Source organism: Leptopilina boulardi, unplaced genomic scaffold (genome assembly GCF_019393585.1).
Source record: "Leptopilina boulardi isolate dan_hultmark-lab unplaced genomic scaffold, ZJU_Lbou_2.1 LbouV2_248, whole genome shotgun sequence".
Classification (NCBI taxonomy): Eukaryota; Metazoa; Arthropoda; class Insecta; order Hymenoptera; family Figitidae; genus Leptopilina; species Leptopilina boulardi.
This window is the reverse complement of record NW_026137805.1, coordinates 129,089-150,565: the sequence shown is the minus strand read 5'-3', so window position 1 is coordinate 150,565 and position 21,477 is coordinate 129,089. Positions and strand designations below refer to the sequence as shown.

Here is a 21,477-nt window from a genome sequence, read left to right as displayed (position 1 = left end):
TGAGAGAGAAAAAATATTGCAGAAAACGTAGACATTATTTTTTTTTTATTATTAATAATAATGAAAAAGACAATTTTTTTTTTTGTGATATAAATATGTAACCGTTTATTCGGTATCCATGGCGACGGAAACTCGTGGATCCTGTGGACCCTGATCGGCAGGTGGATCCTGCGGTGGTTTATTATCGTCGGCTACTTCCGGTTCAGTTGGTCTTCCTCTATTTTCGTCGCCTTCAATCTCGGAAAGATAGACCGACGTTGCAGCCTCGTCCAAAATCGTGAAATCCGTTCCTTTCCCGACTATTGCAATTGAAACATTCTGAAAATTTGGAAAATACAATTAATAAAGTTAATAATTATACAACAATTAAATTATATAATTAAATTTCTTTGCCAAAAAAAAAGGGTAAATTTTCGAAAGAAAAAAGAATTTTATTTTCTTAAAGATATTTAGAATTAAAAATTGAAGTAGAAAAAAAAATAAATAATAGTAAGGAAAAAAAATGAGTACCTTCACGGATAAATCGACTTCATTGGGCAGTGTATCGCGCAATGCTCGTAATCCATGTTTCACAAGTTCATCACGATCGCTGGTTAAAAATTCATTGAGATGCTTTTCTAAATATGTTCGAGCACTTTGTGAACGTGAACCAACAGCCATTGCTTTGCAATCAAAATAATTTGCCGACGGACACGTTTGATAAATATGTGGACCTTGATCCTGAAAAAACAAATGCAAAAATTTCTCCAATTTTCCAGAAATGTCTAGAGAATCATTTTTAAATTTCCAATTTTTCTGGATCTAAAAAAATTTTCTAAAACCAAAGAATTTTCGATATATTCGAAATGATTAAATTTTGAAAGAAAATTTTATACTAAAAATATCATTTTTTTCAGTATAATTAATTTAGTTTAATTATTTTTTAAAATAAATTTTTTGTTTCTGTTAAAAAAAAACTTACATCGTATCCGGCGACAAGAAGACCAACACCGTAGGGTCTTCGATCGTATCGTTGAGTGCAAGTTTGCATTTTATTTCCAAGCGCTGTAATTAAACGACTCACGGGCAACATATCGTCGTGTGAATATTTATAATTCAAACATTCCGTCCTCATATATCGGCTGCAATTAAATATTTCAATTTTTGCTTTGCAATTAAATGCTAATAATTTATAAATAAAAAAAATTACAGTATTACAAAAATTATTATTAAATGGGTCAATCCATTATATTTCGAATGAAGTCGTCGCTGACTAATTTTTAAAAATTATAATACTTTGCAGGAATGATTTTGAAGTTATCAAGATCACGAAATGAAAAGAATTTTAATAAAATTTTAATTATTTATTGCAAAATATGAATTTAAAGTATATGAGGTGCTGAAAACTGTCAATTTTTTAGCCATTAGAAAATATGCAAAAATACGTAGAATTTACTATAAAAATAAAAATTTTTTTTTGTAATTTACTAAGAATGAATAAATTTGTCATTATTAATTGATGTAATTATTTAAATATGTGAAATAATATATAAAATATGATTTTCAAGTTCGCCTGTCAAATAACCTAAATTTGCAAATTTCATCTATTAAATGTGAGAAAGAGAAGTCATTAAATTGAAAAAAACATTACCAAATATAAAGTACCTGTGACTAACTTTTAGTTTTTCTTAGCACTTTTTTCCTTTTTTCTTCATAAATGTGAAATAAAAAGCAATAAAAATTGTCACTTTGCTTATTTTCACTAGTTTCAAATGTAAATAACTTTCTTGGAGAAAACTGAAAAATATTACAAAACTTGGGCAATATCTAATTGATCACTAACTACACACACTGGAAAAAAATTCGCTTTGGTCCCGAAGATACTTTTTGAGATAATTATGTTTAAATTTTTCACAATTTTCATCAGGTTAATGCATGTGATTTTTATAAAATTGAAGTTAGTTCAAAATGTTTAACCAATAAAACCTAACTTCGTCCTTAAAAAACTACATGTATTAACCTGATAAAAATTGTGAAAAGTTTAAACTTAATTATCTCAAAAAGTATCTTCGGGACCAAAGCGAATTTTTTTCCAGTGTGTGTATTTAGTGATCAATTAGATATTGCCCAAGTTTTGTAATTTTTCAGTTTTCTCCAAGGAAGTTATTTACATTTGAAAATAGTGAAAATAAGCAAAGTGCCAATTTTTATTGCTATTTATTTCATATTTATGAAGAAAAAAGGATAAAAGTGCTAAGAAAAACTAAAAGTTAGTCACAGGTACTTTATATTTGGTAATGTTTTTTTCAATTTAATGACTTCTCTTTCTCACATTTAATAGATGAAATTTGCAAATTTAGGTTATTTGACAGGCGAACTTGAAAATCATATTTTATATATTATTTCACATATTTAAATAATTACATCAATTAATAATGACAAATTTATTCATTCTTAGTAAATTACAAAAAAAAATTTTTATTTTTATAGTAAATTCTACGTATTTTTGCATATTTTCTAATGGCTAAAAAATTGACAGTTTTCAGCACCTCATATACTTTAAATTCATATTTTGCAATAAATAATTAAAATTTTATTAAAATTCTTTTCATTTCGTGATCTTGATAACTTCAAAATCATTCCTGCAAAGTATTATAATTTTTAAAAATTAGTCAGCGACGACTTCAGTCGAAATATAATGGATTGACCCAAATATAAAATTAGTATTTTCTTTTCTTGAAAAGCCCGTAAATTGTGATTAAATAAATAAATAAATAAATAAATATTATAAAAAATTGTAAAATCCGACGTCGGATCGACTTTAAGACACAAGAAAAGTCGTTTTAGTCGATTTATATTCGAAAAAAAGTCGATTTTTTCAATTTTAAGAAAATTTAATTGGTTAATAAATATTTTACTTTAAATAACTAATATTATTAGATATTAAATTCATTTTATTAATTTTGTAATAAGAAACATTCTATAAGAACCATATTAGGAATTATTAGAAATAATTGAATTTCAAAAGATTTTATTAATTTTCAGAAAATAATTAAATTTTACAGGACTAAGAATAATTTATGTTTTGGAAAAAAAAAATGATTTCAAATAGTTGAATGTTCGAAAAATTGAATTTTAATTTTTAATTGATTTTAAATTGAAAATTTGGAAAATAATTGAATTTCAATTGAAGTTTAAAAAAATTATTGAATTTTAGTTGATAATGAATTGAAAATTTGGAAAATAATTGAAATTAGTTGATTATAAATAGAAAAATTTGAAAATTAATTGAAAATTTTGGAAAATAATTGAAATTAGTTGATTATAAATTGAAAATTTATAAAATAATTGAATTTCAATTAAAATTTTGGAAAATAATTGTATTTTATTTAAATTTTAGTTAATTTTGAATTTAAATTTGGAAAATAATTGAATTTTAATTAATTTAGAATTTAAAATTTGGATAATAATTGAATTTTAGTTTATTTTGAATTAAAATTAAAGAAAACAATTGAATTTTAGTTGATTTTGAATTGAAATTTAAAAAGATAATTAAATTTCAAAAATTTTTAGAAATAATTCATTTTTAGAACCTTTTAAATTGAAATTTTTAAAAATAATTAAATTTCAATTGACATTGAATTGAAATTTTAGAAAATAATTGAATTTCAATTTAAGTTTTGAAAAATAATTGAATTTTAGTTGATTATGAATTGAAGATTTGAAAATAATTGAATTTTAGTTAATTTTAAATAGAAAATTTGAAAATTAATTGAAAATTTTGGAAAATAATTGAAATTAGTTGATTATAAATTGAAAATTTATAAAAAAAATTGACTTTTAATTAAAATTTTAGAAAATAATTGTATTTTAGTTAAATTTTAGTTGATTTTGAATTGAAATTTTGGAAAATAATTGAATTTTAATTAATTCAGAATTTAAAATTTTGAAAATAATTGAATTTTAGTTTATTTTGAATTAAAATTTTTGAAAACAATTGAATTTTAGTTAAATTTTAGTTGATTTTGAATTGAAATTTTGGAAAATAATTGAATTTTAATTAATTCAGAATTTAAAATTTTGAAAATAATTGAATTTTAGTTTATTTTGAATTAAAATTTTTGAAAACAATTGAATTTTAGTTAAATTTTAGTTGATTTTGAATTGAAATTTTGGAAAATAATTGAATTTTAATTAATTCAGAATTTAAAATTTTGAAAATAATTGAATTTTAGTTTATTTTGAATTAAAATTTTTGAAAACAATTGAATTTTAGTTGATTTTGAATTAAAATTTTTAGAGATAATTAAATTTCAAAAAAAAATTTAGAAATAATTAATTTTTAGAACCTTTTAAAATTGAAATTTTTGATTATAATTTAATTTCAAAAAATTGTGTTAAATTTCAAACAATAATTATAATAAGTGAAATTTCTAGTGATTTCTGTTGATGAAGAATATATTAGAAATCACAAAAAAAAAAAAAACAATTGAATTCCAAAAGTTTTTAATTGAAAATTGCTTTCAGATTATTGAATTTTCGAAGAATATTATAAAAATCATGAAAAATAATTGAAATTTTTTGCAAATAATTAAATTTCAAGTGATTTTGAATTAAATAGTTTTTAGTAATTTTATTTGCTATTATTTTTCTTTAAATTATGAACAATTATTATATTTTATAAAAATTTTAATTTGAAAAATAATTTAAGAAAATTGAATTTTTGATAAATTTCATTAAAATTATTAAAAATAATTAATTTAGTGAAGAATTTTAGTTAAAAATTTGTTAAATAATTGAAATAAAGAAGATGTGAAGAAGATTTGCATTGTATACTAAAAAAAAACGTATTTTGTTTAAATTTTTTTTTTATTATATAAAAAAAAGTCGAAAAAAGTCGTATTTTATGAAAATAAGTCGAAAAATGTCGTATTTTTGAAAAAAAAAGTCGGAAAAAGTGGTATAATCCGAGGCCTGTAAAAATAAAAATAAACAAACCTTAACATTCTTGCGTCGGCAGTAAGTCCAGCAATTGTGATTCCCATATGTTTATCAATGGGAATTATTTTCTTTTGATGAGCAGAAAGTTCGGACGATGCTCTTTTAAGTGCAATAAGTACTGCGTGTGTTTTATTTTTTAAACCAACAGTAGCGGAACCTAATTTTACAGCTTCCATTGCATATTCCACCTGGTGCAATCGTCCCTGAGGACTCCATACCGTAACGTCACTGTCGTACTGATTTCGGAACTAAAGAAAACATTTGTTTTCAGAAAAAAAGTACTTTTTTTAAAAATAAAAACGCATAAAATCTAATTCGATTCAATTTCAATAAAAATTATTAATTTCATTATTTATACTCCAAAAATTAATAACCCCTTCGTATCAATAAAAAATATTCTAAATATAATAAAATTATACTATAATCTATTTACATTAATTTTTCATTTGTATATATATATACATTATTCAATAATTATTATTATTTATTTAAATAGTTAAGAAAAAATATTTGGATTTACGGCTCAAAATTCCAAATTGGAATTCTAACCTCAAAAATTTTTTCTCTAATTTTCTCTGCAATGTAACGCTAATACCATCACTTTTAAAAAATACAAAAATTATTTAAACGAAATTATTTTCAAAACTTGTGAAACATAATAATGAAAAAAAAAGAGAAAATATAATTAAAAGAAAAAGCAATGATTTCCAACCAACAAAATTGAAATGACAATGCAATAATTCTAGGAAAATAAAAAAAAAATGAAAAATTATTAATAAAAAAAAAAAATTATCAATTACTTACCATTTTTATATACTAATAGTTTTTGTGAATTATTTAACGTAAAAAAAGGGCAAAGAAATGGAATTTGTTTCAATAGAACCAAACAAAACTGTCAGGCATCGGCGTGATACATCAGAAATTTCTCACTCTGAAGTTTGGCATAAGTTTAGTGCAAGTGTGGTCCAATAACATTTTTCTTCACATTGCTGCCAATCGGAAAAATTGAATCTGCAAAATTTGTGTTATTTTATTATTAGTATTATTATTACTATTATTATTAGTACTATTATTATTTTTAGTGCTATTATTATTATTAGTACTATTATTATAATTATTATTATTTTGTTATTACTTTGTCATTATTTTCTTTTCCAAATTCAAAATTCTGCGCCATTGCGCATTCGATAGCAACAATCGAAATTATCGAATTTTTCCTTCAGTAAAAAAAAAAACCTGTTTGTGTCAGTGCGTCATATGTCATTTTTTTAAAAAAAAAAAAAAACGTCATCATCGTTTATAATAATCAAAAATTATTCATTATTTTAATGTTTTCCCTCATTTACTAGTAATAAAATATATATCCTCTCTGCTTAATAAAATTTAATCAGTGTAATCAGTGAAATTTTATATCGTAAATTCTTAACCTCTCTCTCTCTTTCTAATGTTCCGAATTTGTTAAATGCATATTATATTTATAAACAAAAAAAAAGTCACGTGTTTTGTGCCAAATTATCTCCAAAAACAAGTTTCAACAATATTTCTTCAATCTACAATAAAGGTATTTATTTTTTTTTTATTTTACATAATTTTAATGTAAGCATATTTCGGTGAATTAAAATGTATAATGTATAAGTGCATATGATAAATTTTTGAGGTTAAGACATTTTTGTTTCATTCGCGGGTCAGGATGAAATATTCAGGATGATTATTAAAACTATTATTGATAAAAAAAGGGTCTTTTTTCGTGAATGGGGAAAATATTTTTCAGTTTTTTGTTTTTTTCGGCGATGGGAGTTTTTTTTCTCGAAATTTTTGCAATTTAATTCGCGCGGAGTGAAAAATTGGCTTTTTCTCGCGTTGCAGTGTATAGGATCAATCGAACACTCGTGTTTCAGGTTTATCGCGCTCGCGCACAAAAGATGACAAAAATGCGTAACGAGAGAGAGAGAGAGAGAAAGAGAGACTATATGTTACTGGCGGGGTGTTAAAAGCCGAGTGTGAGAATCAAGAACGTAGTGAACAATCTACACAGCATGGTCTTCAGTGTTTTTTTTTTTTTTTTTGGTGACATTTCCTAATAATACAATTCAAAACCAATAACTAAATTTGCGTTTTTTCGCGAGAAAATTATTTTTCCAAACGATTGTCGTCGTGTTATCTCGAGAAGAAAATCGAATTTTTGTGAAAATAAATAAAAATAAAAAAAAAACCGCGAATTCTGTTTTTTCTCGTATATTCTGACTCAGCTTTAAATCTTCTTTTTTTTTTCTTAATACAAGTAGTTATTTAATTAACATACAGAAACTAGTTTTCGTGATATTATGAAGATTTTTTTTTCTTGTTGAAACAAAAAAAAAAATCATGGATCTACTTATTTAATCTCAATAGGATTCTGTGTGGGGTGGGGGGGAGGAGGAAAAAAGAAACAAGAAGGTAACTATATATACAACTGCAGTGCAGCTTTTTGCGTGTATGTTAAAATTTTGTTTTTTTTTTCAACTTTAGCACAAAAAAAAAAAATAGTCAATAACGACCTGCAAAAGTTTCAAGTTAACTTTGCCCTTATTATTGATTCCAAGTGAATATTTAATGATCACCTTCAAGGAATGTCAAAAGAAGTTGAAAAAGATTTTTTTTTTTCGCGATTAATAATAAAATTTAGAAAATATACGAATAATAATAATAGCAGGCCTTGGATTATACGACTTTTTCCAACTTTTTTTTTCAAAAATACGACATTTTTCGAATTATTTTAATAAAATACGACTTTTTTCGACTTTTTTTACATTTAAAAAAAAATTTAAACAAAATACGATTTTTTTTTAGTATACAATGCAGATCTTCTTCACATCTTCTTTATTTCAATTATTTAACAAATTTTTAACTAAAATTCTTCAATAAATTAATTAATTTTAATAATTTTAATGAAATTCATTACAAATTCAATTTTCTTAAATTAATTTTCAAATTAAAATTTTTATAAAATTTAATAATTGTTCATAATTTAAAGAAAAATTATAGCAAATAAAATTACCAAAAACTATTTAATTCAAAATCACTTGAAATTTAATTATTTGCAAAAAATTTCAATTATTTTTCATGATTTTTGTAATATTCTTCGAAAATTCAATAATCTGAAAGCAATTTTCAATTAAAAACTTTTGGAATTCAATTGTTTTTTTTTTTTTTTTTTGTGATTTCTAATAAATTCTTCATCAACAGAAATCACTAGAAATTTCACTTATTATTATTATTGTTTGAAATTTAACACTATGTTTTGAAATTCAATTATTTTCAAAAATTTCAATTTTAAAAGGTTCTAAAAATTAATTATTTCTAAAAATTTTTTGAAATTTAATTATCACTAAAAATTTCAATTCAAAATCAACTAAAATTCAATTGTTTTCAAAAATTTGAATTCAAAATAAACTAAAATTCAATTATTTTCAAAATTTTAAATTCTAATTTAATTAAAATTCAATTATTTTCCAAAATTTTCCATTAATTTTCAAATTTTTCTATTCAAAATCAACTAAAATTCAATTGTTTTAAAAAATTTTAATTCAAAATAAACTAAAATTCAATTATTTTCAAAATTTTAAATTCTAAATTAATTAAAATTCAATTATTTTCCAAATTTAAATTCAAAATTAACTAAAATTTAAATAAAAAACAATTATTTTCCAAAATTTTAATTAAAAGTCAATTATTTTAAAAATTTTCAATTTACAATCAACTAATTTCAATTATTTTCCAAATTTTTCAATCAATTTTCAAATTTTTCTATTTAAAATTAACTAAAATTCAATTATTTTTTTTAAACTTCAATTGAAATTCAATTATTTTCCAAATTTTTAATTCATTATCAACTAAAATTCAATTATTTTTCCAAACTTCAATTGAAATTCAATTATTTTCCAAATGTTTAATTCATTATCAACTAAAATTCAATTATTTTTCCAAACTTCAATTGAAATTCAATTATTTTCAAAAATCTCAATTTTAAATCTTTGAAAATTCACATTAATTATTTAAAGTAAAATATTTATTAACAAATTCAATTTTGTTAAAATTGAAAAAATCGACTTTTTCGACCTTTTTTTTAAATATAATTCGACTAAAACGACTTTTCTTGTGCCTTAAAGTCGATCCGAGGCCTGTAATAGTAATAAAAATAGAAATAAAAATAGTATAACAAAAATAATAGTAAAAATAAAAATTGTAAAAAATAAATTAAATGAAAAATAAAAATTTAGGGTAATTAAATTTTTTTTTTAAATAACAATTAAAAAAAAAGTAATAATAATTTTGCATATAATTTTCGCATAATATCAGCGACATAGATCTCGCAGAAATTATAGTTTTGCGACAAAATGAACTTTTATGTCAAGTTGGAAAATGGAAAAACAGTAATTAACTGAGTTTTTTCTTCTTTTTTTTTTTTTTTTTTTTGTTCTGTTTTCCGATGACTTGAAGGAAAAATGAATTCGACACCAATTATGGTTCCTGGTGGTGATCGTCGATCTCATTCGGATTTACATTCATCATCTTCTGTTGGAACATCCACGGAAGCATTTAAAACAATAACCCCACCGAATGTTACACGATCACTAAGCAGTGGTAAGTAAATCTATATATAATAATAATAATAATGATAATCGGCTTGTATATAATCATTAAAAAACTACACTTTATTATAACCAACAGTTTGTACTTGAACTTTTTTGAAAGTTAACGTGAATAATAATAGTTTTTTACAATGTCATTATAGAAAAATTTATTGTCAAAGCATGAAATGTATTTTTTACATCGTATTCGGTAAATAAATTCTATTATCTTTGTTTTTTTTTTTTTTTTTGAACGAAAAAAGAGAATTAGTGAAATAATTATACAATTTAACAAAGTTTCAAAAATTTCATTTTATTTATATTTTTAATTTATTCTTTTACGTCGTTTAATATCGTTTTTGTTTTTCATTTCGTTAAGGTTTTTATTATTTTTATTTATTATAACTATCGCTATTTTATTATTTTTTGCATTGCTTAGATATTTGTTTTTTATTTTTTTATTTATTTTTTGCTGTTGATATTTTTTTTAATTTTGCTTAGATTTTTTGTTATTTTATTATTTTTAATTATTATTATTACTGTTGCTATATTTTTAATATTTTTAATATTTAGATTTTTATTTTCGTTTTTATTGATTTGATTTAATTTCTCTCTTTTTTCGTTTCATTTTTTCTTTAATGACTAGTTTTACTAATTTCGTTCTATATTTATTGAAATCTATTTCTTATTGTATAATTAATTTATTTTAATTTGGTTTTTTAATTTGTTTTTCACTTTGCAATTTTTACAAATCATAAATTATTCAGTAATTGCAATAATTTTACATAAAAAAAAAATTATTTTTTTAATTTTAAAAATTAAATTCTAAAATAATTTTACAATTTAAATAAATTATAATAAAATTAAATAAATTGGAAAAATCTACTTGTAAATATTTGTTTATTTTTTTTCAATTTTTTAATAAAAAAAAATTTTTTTTTTTTGTGTAAAAATAATTGAATTGCAAAAGAGGTACAATAATAGAAACTTAAATTAAACAATAAATTCAAACAAGAGAGCTATAAAATTTTGAGAAATATGACAATATTTCGATTACAACAGAATTTATTTAATCGGAGATAAACGCTTGACTTTATTATACTAACTTTTTATGGGCTAATTTTGTAATCATAAAACGCTTCTTAAACTGCTCTATATATATACATTATTATTGTCTTTATCTTTTTTTTTTTTTTATGTTGAAATTTTTTTCGTTTTAAAAAGAGGAAATATTTATTGCTTGTGTGTTTTTTTTTCCAATATGTATAAAGGAAAGAAAAAAATTTGAAATTTTTAAAATTAATTATGGCAATAATAATCCTCGTACGAAAAAAAAAATCCCAGCAAAATTCATGTGTTTAGGAAGATAAAATTCTTTAATGAACGTGCAGCACCAGCAGATGATCGACACTTTAGAAGAAGTAGCGTTCAAGTTCATCCCACGTCGTTATCAAAACTTCCATCATCCGAATCACTTGCCGCAACAATGCATGTCACAGAAGGTCCACCTTTATCTCCAGGTGAAAATATTTTTATAAATCTTTTTTTTTTGTTTCGTTTTCTATTTACACAATATTTTGGGTCTTTATTTTTTTTTTTTGTTTGCTCAGTTTTTTTTTATCTTCAAGACTTTTTTTGGATTTTAGTTTTTTCCTTGACCTTAATTTAATATTTGTAACGTTTCTTGGAGAGTAAAAAATATATTTAGAAAATTGTTTTTTAAATTATTAAAACAATTTTATAAATATGGAAAAATTTTATTTTTTTATATTAAAAAATTTTATTAAAATCAGAAATTATTTTTTATTTAAAAAATTTGTTATTATTAATTTTCTTTATTACTTAATTTTTTTTTGTATTAATAAAATTGCATTCGATTTAGAGTTTTTTTTTGTAGATATGATAAGTTATCAGATTTGATAATAATTAAAAATGGGACAATTGTTGAGTTCAGTTTGTTTCTCTTGTCTCGAAAGTACGAATTTCATTTCCGTATTGTGTGTGATTTTTTTTATTTTATTTTTTTTTTTTTTGCCATCAAAAATGAATATTGAAAGAATGTGTCAAAGTGAACCTACGCTAAATATACGGGGTAGAGAGAATTTTTTTTTCATCAGTAATTAATAAAATTGAAAGAGAGAGAAAAAAATGATGGAATATTGAAAAATAATATTCACTTATATATTTTTTTTTATGCAATTTATTATATTGAAAATAAAGTAAAATTTAAAATCAACTCAATTAGTGAAAATAAAAATCTTTCTAAAAATACACAATGGAAACAATAAAATAATAATAATAATAATAATAATAATAAAAAAGAGAAAATAAAAAAATAAATGTATCAAATTTGAAATAAAAAATTAAAATTAGAAAAATAGAAATCAAAAATTGAAAATTGATTTCGAAACTAAAAGTATAGAAAAATTTCGAAATTGAATGGGATGGAAAATGGAAATCGAAATGGAAGTTATTTAAATACGATTTCGAAACGGAAAATGAATATTGAAATTGAAAACGGAAAATTTTTTACAATAAAAACGAAAATTTGAAATCTAAATGTAATATGAAAATTGTAATTGAAATTTTAAAAAAATTATTTCGATTAATAATTGATAAAAAATTATTTTGATTATAGAAATTTAAAAAAATTATCATTGGGATTTTTCTTTTTTTAATTTCAATGTTTTTTTTTATATATACGTAAACTAATTTTCTTGTCAGCTACTTCACAACGTTTAGCTTGTATAATGAGAAAAATATCTAGTGTGTTGATCCCTTTAATGTGAGAAGTCATAGAAATGCAGAGAGGCAAGGGATTACGTTATCATTTAAGCAACGTTAACTCTCATAGAAGAAAGTTTTCCCTCTTTTTTTTTCTTAAAATATGCAAAAAAAATAATTAGATTTTCATTCACCAATTTTCTCCCATCATAGTAGCTTTTTTCTTCTCTTTTCTTTTTTTAGTAATTTATCAAAAAAAAAAAAAATCTTTTTATTCTTCACTTTCAGGACTCTCCGCCACTGGGGAAAGTATAAAAACTGATAACACGTCCGAGAAGGTAATTGAAATAATTATATTTTCTCTTTTAATTTAGTTTAAAAAAAAAAAAAAAAAATGCTTTTTTGTTTCCTCGGGAAAAAATTATTACCCGAATGAAATTTTTTATATTAAAATAATTTTAAAATAAAATAAATAAAAAGAATAGAATTGAAAAAAAAAAATTGTAAATTTACAAAAAAATTTTTAAAAAATAAAAAAAAAAGTTTAAAAAACATTTTAAAAAATAAAAAATAATATTAAAAATATTTAAAAAATACTTATTTAAGAAAAATATTATTTTCAGTCGGGCGAGACATGTAAATTAACGAGAAAAGAATCTTACAAGGCGCAGAGGAAAAATTATCGAATAGAAAAGAAACGAGTGGCAAATGAACTTTTAAGTTCATTAAAAGATCCAACAGTTGTTGTTATGAGCGATTGGTTAAAAATTCGAGGAACATTAAAAAGTTGGACAAAATTGTGGTGTATTCTTAAACCTGGATTGTTACTTCTATACAAGAGTCCAAAAGTAAAAGTAAATTCTATTTTATATTCAAATTTGAAAATATTTATTTTGTATTATTTTTTTTACCTTTTTTTGTTTTTTTTGCATTTTTCCATTTTTTCAGGCAAAATTCAAAAAGAAAATAAATTTTTTTTCTGTTTTAAATTATATTTTTATATAGATGGAAAAAAAAATCAAATATTTTATATTGGTCTGATTATTATTTACAGAGTAGTCATTGGGTTGGAACGATATTGTTGAATACGTGTCAAGTGATAGAACGACCCAGTAAGAAGGATGGATTTTGTTTTAAATTATTTCATCCATTGGAACAATCGATTTGGACACCACGAGGACCTCAGAATGAAGCCATCGGTAAAATTAACTTTTCTTTTTATAACAAAAGACAAAAAAAAAAGAAAAAAAAGAGTGCAATAAATTTTAATCTCACTGATCCATTTTTTCGTATATATTTAGATCAAGAAGTTGGTAATTATTTTTCTATTTTTAGCTAAAACTACAAATATTTTAGTTTTTCTTAAATTAAAATCGAAATTAAAGAATTTTATTCAAAATAAAATTTCGTGATATTTTTTTTTCTTTAGAACTTTTTTCCTTCTTTTGGAAAAAAATTCTTTGATTTGAAAAAAAAATGCTACAAACGTTTTTTTTATGATTTTGTTTTGTTTTTTGTTCAAAATGAAGGTTAATTAAAAAAAAAAAGATTTTTTCGAAGAAATGACTTTTTATTTTTTTGCAGGCGCTGTTGTGCAACCTTTGCCAACTTCGTATTTAATATTCAGAGCTCCATCGCAAGCTGCCGGTAAATGCTGGCTTGACGCTCTTGAATTGTCACTTCGTTGTTCATCTTTGATTGTGCGATCAACGAGTGCAATTCCACGTTCGCCTCAACATGATTCGACAACCACCCACGAGACCCAATGGAGTGAAGCGGATTACGAGAAACATTTCAATGAGCACGGTAATTTTTTTTTCCCCCCATTTCAAGAGGTTGCAATTTTTCCCCGAAAAAAGAGGAAAAACAAAAAAGTACCTTTTGAATTTTTCTTGAAAAAAAAATTTCTCTAAAAAATAAAAATCAAGACTCGAAGTTTATGAATTTTTTCAATGAAAATCATACAAAAAAAAATATTTAAGAAATTTAGTTTTGAATAATTTTATGAAATTTATATTATTTTGCTTTTAATTTTTTTTTTATTTTGAAAAGAAGTTTCGATGTCTGAAAATAAATCAAAAAAATGTTTTTGGGATTTTAGAGAAATTTTTTTTAAGTTTTTTTATTTTTTTGCTTTTTAATTTTTAATATCGTAAGTTTGCATGGGAGATTTTATTAACTGTTCCTTGCCCACTAAACATTGCCAAAAATACTAACTTTCAATTTCTTTACTAATAATAATCGTTTCTGCTTAATTGTGTTCAAATTTTTTTTTGCTTTTTTGTTTTAATATTTTTCTTTCTTTCTTCTCATTATTTTTTTCAATTTCTGTTTTTATCGATTTTTATTTTAAATTTCATTTTTTTCGGTAAAAACTAATAAAAAAAAGTTTCTTTTAATCTTTTTCAATTTTTCTCATTTTGTCTTTTAATTATTTTTTTTATATTTTCAATTTTTTTCAGAAAGAAAACCAAATTTTTTCAATTTTTTGCCATTTTTTTTTTAACTCGATTTTTAACTCTCGCAAAATTTGCTAAATTTTTTTTATTTTAGATTTTACTATTTTTTTTTCACTAAAATTAAGTAAATATTTACTTGTTATTACATAAAACCGAAAAAAAAGAAATAAAAACTATTTTTTAATTTTAAAGAAAACAAAATTGAAAAATTATAATTATTTTTTTTCCTAAACTGAATGTTTCTTTTCATCTGAGGCAAGAAAAAAAAATCGAATATAAAAACAATAAACAAATGCGAGAAGAAGGAAAAGCGAAATATTAAAATCGTTATTTAATGAGAATTTAATATTTTAAATATATTCTTAACAATAAAGAATATAATTTTTGTCATTATTGCCACGCGATGATCATCTACATCATATCGTGAAAAGATTACAATACTGATGACATTTCGACGACAATTTCACTAAATCATTACGCACCACGTACACCGACAACACCACAACGTCGCTTGCTATCGTGTCCTCAACCAATTTCGCCTAAATTTTTTTCTCCAAACAATTCAAAAACTAACAGTAATAATAATAATAGTGTTTGTCCCTCGCCAATTTCAATGTTTCAATATCTCTATTATCCAGTTTCCTATTGGGAAAAAAAACTTGCCCGTCGTCTAACTTCACAAGAAGAAAAATTATTGCAAAATAGTGAAAAAAAAATCGTACAATTATCATCAAATTCATTTGACGATGACAATGACAAAATGGAAATAATTTCGGTTAATAATGAAAAATTGACATTTAATAATAATAATAATAATGCTATTGCTTCTTCTTCATCGTCATTTTCTTTATCTGTACCATCTTTTAATCCCATCCGTCGCATGACAAGTCCTTCTATCGATGCCCTAGAGTACGCGACCCGTCAAGTAGTAACGCTAGATCCTGTATACACCTCGCACACAGACCTGGACGATATCAGCCAACCGGAAAATGGTGTTGTTGCCGATGTTGAAATTAGTGCAACTGAAAGTGAATCCGATGCATCTGGCAAAGATGAAGAGGAACAACAAATTAATGAAACGCCCTATGTTTCTAATGAAAATGAAGTTCTTGGATCTGTAAGTTTTTTTTTTTGAAAATTATTTCTTTTACATTTTTCTAATAATTTTTTCAAATCTTTTTTTTTTAAATTTCTATTTTTAATTTGTAAAGTAAATTATGTCAGTTTTGTTAAAAATTACCAAAATAAATTTTTTAATTTTTAATAATTATTTTTACACTAATAATTTAGTATAATAATAATAATAATTATTTGTTTGCTTTTATTAACAATTTTTTTTTAATCTTTATTAAATTTGTAATTATATTATTTCGTCACCTTTTTGTTCTCATTTTTAAAAAAAAAAATTTTTTGTCTAAAAATTGTGATTTTTATAATTGTCTTTTTTTTTTTTTTTTTTTTTTAATCCAAGGCTGGAGAAGTTGTTGCCGAATTGCAAGATGAACAAAAATCTCTAATTTGGTTTTTAATGAAACAAGTACGACCTGGAATGGATTTGTCAAAAGTTGTTCTTCCAACATTTATTCTTGAACCACGTTCATTTTTGGAAAAACTCGCGGATTCTTATTATCATGCCGATATTTTATCGCAGTATGTAAAAAAAAAAATTTAATTTCTCTTTTTTAGTTCGTTTATTCAAAAGTATTAATTAAATGAAATTTTTCTTTTTTTTCGAAATAGAGCTGTTCTCGAAGACGACGCTTTTACTCGTATGAAATTAGTAGTCAAATGGTATTTGTCTGGTTTTTATAAAAAACCACAAGGTTTAAAGAAACCATATAATCCACTTCTTGGCGAAACATTTCGCTGCTATTGGCAACATCCAAATGGCTCTCGTACTTTTTATTTAGCCGAACAGGTAATTTGAATTTTTATTGGAAATTATTTTTTAATTGAAATTTTCTAATTAATAAAGAAAAAAACCATTTTGGCATGTTTTAATTTTTCACTTTCAAAAAACATTTTTTTTTAAGTAAATAAAATATTTTTTTTTTGTATAATTAATCATTTTTAATGTCTTTTTTATAAAAAAAAAAATGTTTTTTATTTCGGTCAATATTTTTTTGTATATAGTAATTACTGGTTGTTCACAATGAAAGAAAATTGTGAATAGATCATTAAATAAAAATTAAGACTAATTGCATTTAGAAATACACTAATTATTCTATTTAATTACACAGTTTAGATGAAAAATTATAAAAAAAAGATTTTTTTTTTTTTAGATATAACAATTTATTATTAAATTTTAATTAATCTATAATTTTAGTTATCACATCATCCTCCAATTTCTGGTTTTTACGTGACTAACCGACAAGATGGATTTACAATCAGCGCATCAATTATAGCAAAATCGAAATTTTACGGTTAGTTTTTTTTTTTAACAAAATTTTAAAAATGAATTTTAAATTATAATTATTATTAAATTTAATCATTATTTCTCAATAATGTAAAAATTAACTATCAATTTTTTGGCAAAAAATTTTTAAAATCAATTTCAAATTTATAATAATTATTAAATTTAAAAATAATTATTTCTTAGTTATAAATTAGTTGAATTTAAAAATAAATTTTTTCATTTTTTGTAATGTTTGACAAATTGGGAAAAAAAAGAAATTATTTTCTATGATATAGGTAATAATAGTTTTTAAATTTCTAAAAAATTTAAAAAATATTTTACTATCAATAATTGAAAAGAAAGTTTGGTTTTTTTTAGTTTAGATTTTTGTTTTAATTTGAGTATTGTTGAAACAGGAAATTCAACGTCGGCTGTACTGGATGGAACAGCAATTTTAACAATGTTACCGCGAGGTGAAGATTATACAATGACAATTCCTTATGCACATTGTAAAGGAATTCTTATGGGTACATTGTCAATGGAACTCGGTGGGAAAATTAATATTGTTTGTGAAAAAACTGGCTATCACACGGAATTGGAATTTAAATTAAAGGTAAATTTTTTTTACAAAATTCTCCGACTATTTTTTGTTTTTTTTTTTTTTATTTTACAACTACCGATTTTTTTTTATTCTATTTATTTTATATTTCTATTTTAATGTACAAATTAAAATTAATTATTAATAACCAAATTGAAATTAAATAAGTAGAAAATTAATTATTAAAAACCAAATTAAAATTAAATAAGTAGAAAATTAATTATTAAAAACCAAATTGAAACTAAATAAGTAGAAAATTAATTTAAATTGAGTTTGAAAAATAAATTAACAAAAATTGTTTTTCAGCCATTTTTGGGAGGTGCCGATCAATTGAATCAAGTTGTTGGAAGAATACGACTTGGCAAGGAGACTCTTGCCAATTTTTCCGGTTATTGGGACGGACAAATCACAATCACCGATAAAAGATCGGGGGTAATTTTTTATATTAAAATTATGTGATCGAATCTCAATTTTAAAAAAATCTTCATTTTTTTCAAACCTTGAAAAACCAATTCTTATTTTATAATTATAATAATAATAATAAAAATAATTATTGCTGATTATTTAGAAAAGAAAAAACAAAGTTAGTGTATTTTTTAATTTTCCTTTTTTTTAAAAAAAACAGCAAGAGAGTTCATTTTTCAATCCAACGCCAGAAGTTCGATGGAATCGATTAAAGAAATTTACGGTTCCTTTGGAAAATCAAGGTCAATGGGAAAGTGAAAAATTATGGTTAGCCGTTACGCACGCTATCAATAATGATGATCAAGTGGCAGCGACGGAAGCTAAAACACAGCTGGAGGAAGCCCAAAGAGAACGCGCGAAAGAAAGAAAAGCAAAATGCGAAGATTGGATTCCCAAATATTTTGTGCAGGTAGAAAAATTTTTGCAAAAATTTTTTATTGGACATTTTTGCTTTTTAAAACTATTTTTTTCTAAATTTATTTACTTTTGATAAATTAATGTTAAGCTAATAATTTAATGTAATTGTCAAAATTGAAAATTACTTTTCTCTCGAATCTTTCTTTTTTTTTCTCTCAAAATAAATAAAATTGTTCTAATAATTTTAATTGAGAAATTAATTTAATTTTGAAAAAAAATTTGACATTTTTTTCAATAATCTTTTTTCCCTAAAAAAAAAAATGGAAAAAAATTGTCCTAATAATTTTAATAAAGAAAATGTATTTAATTTGAGTTAAAAAATTGATATTTTCTTTCTTCTTCTTTTTTCTTCTAATTTAATAGGATATAATTACGGGACATTGGGTTTATCGTAATGCCGACACTCGTCCTTGGGATCCTAGAAATGATGTAGTGCAATATGAACAGGATTATATAATTCGCACAAAAACTAGACACAAGACACCAATTATGCGTACCGGTAGCATTGTCTCGATTGATCCACAAACACAGGTAAAAAAAAAAAAATAGAAATTTTTCGAAAACAAAATCAGGTTTTTTTTTTTTAAATCTCAAAATCTGTTCTTTGTTAAATATTAAAATATAATCTAATTAAAAGTAAAAAATATATATATAAATATAAAATTCACTTTTTTAATTTACCTGTTTCTTAATATTTTTTTCTTTTTAAAAAAGAAGTCGAAAAATTTTCAAAATCCAAAACAAATGTGAAGAGAAAACTTTTATGAGGGAGAACAAACATATTATTGTATATATATATATTTTACGTGAAGATTGTGAAAAACAAACAAAAAAAAAAAAAGGGAAAAATCGGATTCAACTGAGGAATGAGAAAAAAAAAGCCAACAAAAAACTGTGAATTTTTCAGATGCCTTTGCTTCAGGCCGAATCTCGTTCATCTCTCTCCGTCCTGAAATCGTCGAAACGTCAGCTCTCTAGCAATATTCCTATCACGGAAACGGTACATGATTCTGGAAGTTCGTCGGCGGAAGTTCATTCCGATTCAAGTCAATCTGTGGGAAAACGAAGACGATCTGCAATTAGGTAAAATTTTTTATTTTTTTTGGTTTTAATCTCATTTATAATTTTAATTGATTTTGTTTTGTAATTTATTATAAAAAAAAAAATAATATTTCTTTTATTTTCTTCTCGATTTTAATCTCATTTATAATTTTAATTGCTTTTATTATTTATTTTGTACTTTATTATAAAAAAAAAATATTTATTTTCTTCTCGATTTTAATCTCATTTATCATTTTAATTTATTTTCTTTTTGTTAGAATAGAAATTTTCTTTTTTTTTCTTGAATTTTTGCTTTGTCTTTTATTTAAAAAATTTATAATTCTTTTATTTTTTTCTCGATTTTATTTGCTTCAATTGGATTTTATTTCTTTTTTTGAATTTTTGTTTTGTCTTTTATTAATTTTTTAATTTTTCGAGTTTTTTTTTATTGTATTATTAAGCATTTTCTGTATAATTTTCAATTTATTTTTTGTTTTTTTTTTCTTTTTAGTTTTTCTGATTGAGATTTTATTTTTTCTCATTTTTTACTAAATATATTTTGTATTATAATTTTTTATTGTTTTCGAAATTATTTTTTGTTTGTTTTGTATTATTTTGTGTTTTTTTTGTGTATAATTTTCTGTTTTTTTTTTTAATTTTTAATTAGAAAAAAATATTTCTATATTAAAACAGACTCGCGGGCATGGTGAAGGGAATGGAGGATCGATTAACGGAGCACAGTGAGAAACTAAACCAAATTCAACGATTAATCGAACAGATTGCAATAAGACAAAGGGGATTAAGAGACAACCAGAATAATGTTAATATGTTGAAAAATTTTATAGATACATTTATTGTTATTGTCGTCGTCTTCTTTGTACAATATATTATAAAGGTCTGGAATGGATCTGCTGAAACCAAAGGAATGTGGTGAGTTATTTAAATAATTTATATATATATATATTGTTGATATTATTAATTTTTACAATAATAATAATTTTATTTTTATTCCCTAATAATGTAAATAAAAAATTTTTTAAAATTATATCTAAGATACAAAAAGATAGTTAAAAAAATATTTTTCTAATATTTTTCTCTCTTTTTTCTCTCTCTTATAGATCTGCTTAAAAAAAATAGTGAAACTCGTATATAAAAATAAATATAGGTAAAAAAATAAATTCTAAAAATTCTGATTACTCAGAATTTGTGTCAACCATCGAAAAAAAAAAATTAGATTTTTTGATGAAAAATCGTAAAAGAAAAAAAAAACATTTGCTTGCCGTACCAGATAGTCAAAAAACAAAAAATTAATAATTAAGTGCAGAAGTGACAACGCTCGGAGAAAAACGTTTCTCACTAACGCACAAAATAATAATTAAAAAAAAAAAACACTTAAAACTCGAAATCGTAAATTAAATTATCGGTCTAAAGGTTTTTTTTCAACAAAAAAAAAAAAGCTATAAAAAATTTTCAAAACAATTATTTTTTTGTCACACTCTTTTTGAATACAAAAAGAAAATTGCCCCGATTTAAAAAAAAAAAATTAATTAAGAATTTAATTGATAATTTAATTCAATTATTAATCGAATATATTTTTTTATTAATTGATATAACAATTTTTAAAAATAATTTTTTTAAATTGATTATTAATTGCAATTAATATATTATTCAAAGAATTAAACCGTTAATTTTTTGACTACAGTTTTCTTATTTTTTTTTTAGATAAGAAAATATATTTGAAAACAAAAATATATATCTCGCTTCTTTAGAAAGAAAAAAATTTTAGCA

At 22.4% G+C, this 21,477-nt stretch overlaps 2 protein-coding genes across 2 annotated transcripts; one reads left to right on the top strand and one right to left on the bottom strand.

The window, feature by feature from the left end:
• Window positions 1-28: 28 nt before the first annotated feature.
• Window positions 29-5,947, bottom strand: LOC127280592 (proteasome subunit alpha type-1). Its single transcript, XM_051303678.1, has 5 exons — window positions 5,785-5,947; window positions 4,978-5,228; window positions 962-1,121; window positions 511-720; window positions 29-318 (listed from the first exon to the last, which is right to left on the bottom strand). Exons 1-5 carry the CDS (start codon window positions 5,785-5,787, stop codon window positions 106-108), a joined length of 837 nt encoding a protein of 278 aa, XP_051159635.1. The 5' UTR covers window positions 5,788-5,947; the 3' UTR covers window positions 29-105.
• Window positions 5,948-6,204: 257 nt separating this feature from the next.
• LOC127280587 (oxysterol-binding protein-related protein 8) lies at window positions 6,205-21,022 on the top strand. Its single transcript, XM_051303667.1, has 18 exons — window positions 6,205-6,541; window positions 9,460-9,603; window positions 10,982-11,110; window positions 12,603-12,652; window positions 12,938-13,168; window positions 13,369-13,513; window positions 13,899-14,120; window positions 15,682-15,890; window positions 16,245-16,423; window positions 16,514-16,691; window positions 17,100-17,196; window positions 17,585-17,781; window positions 18,073-18,198; window positions 18,392-18,640; window positions 19,012-19,179; window positions 19,556-19,731; window positions 20,383-20,619; window positions 20,808-21,022. Coding segments are annotated over exons 2-18 (2,733 nt in total). The 5' UTR covers window positions 6,205-6,541; window positions 9,460-9,464; the 3' UTR covers window positions 20,809-21,022.
• Window positions 21,023-21,477: the final 455 nt, after the last annotated feature.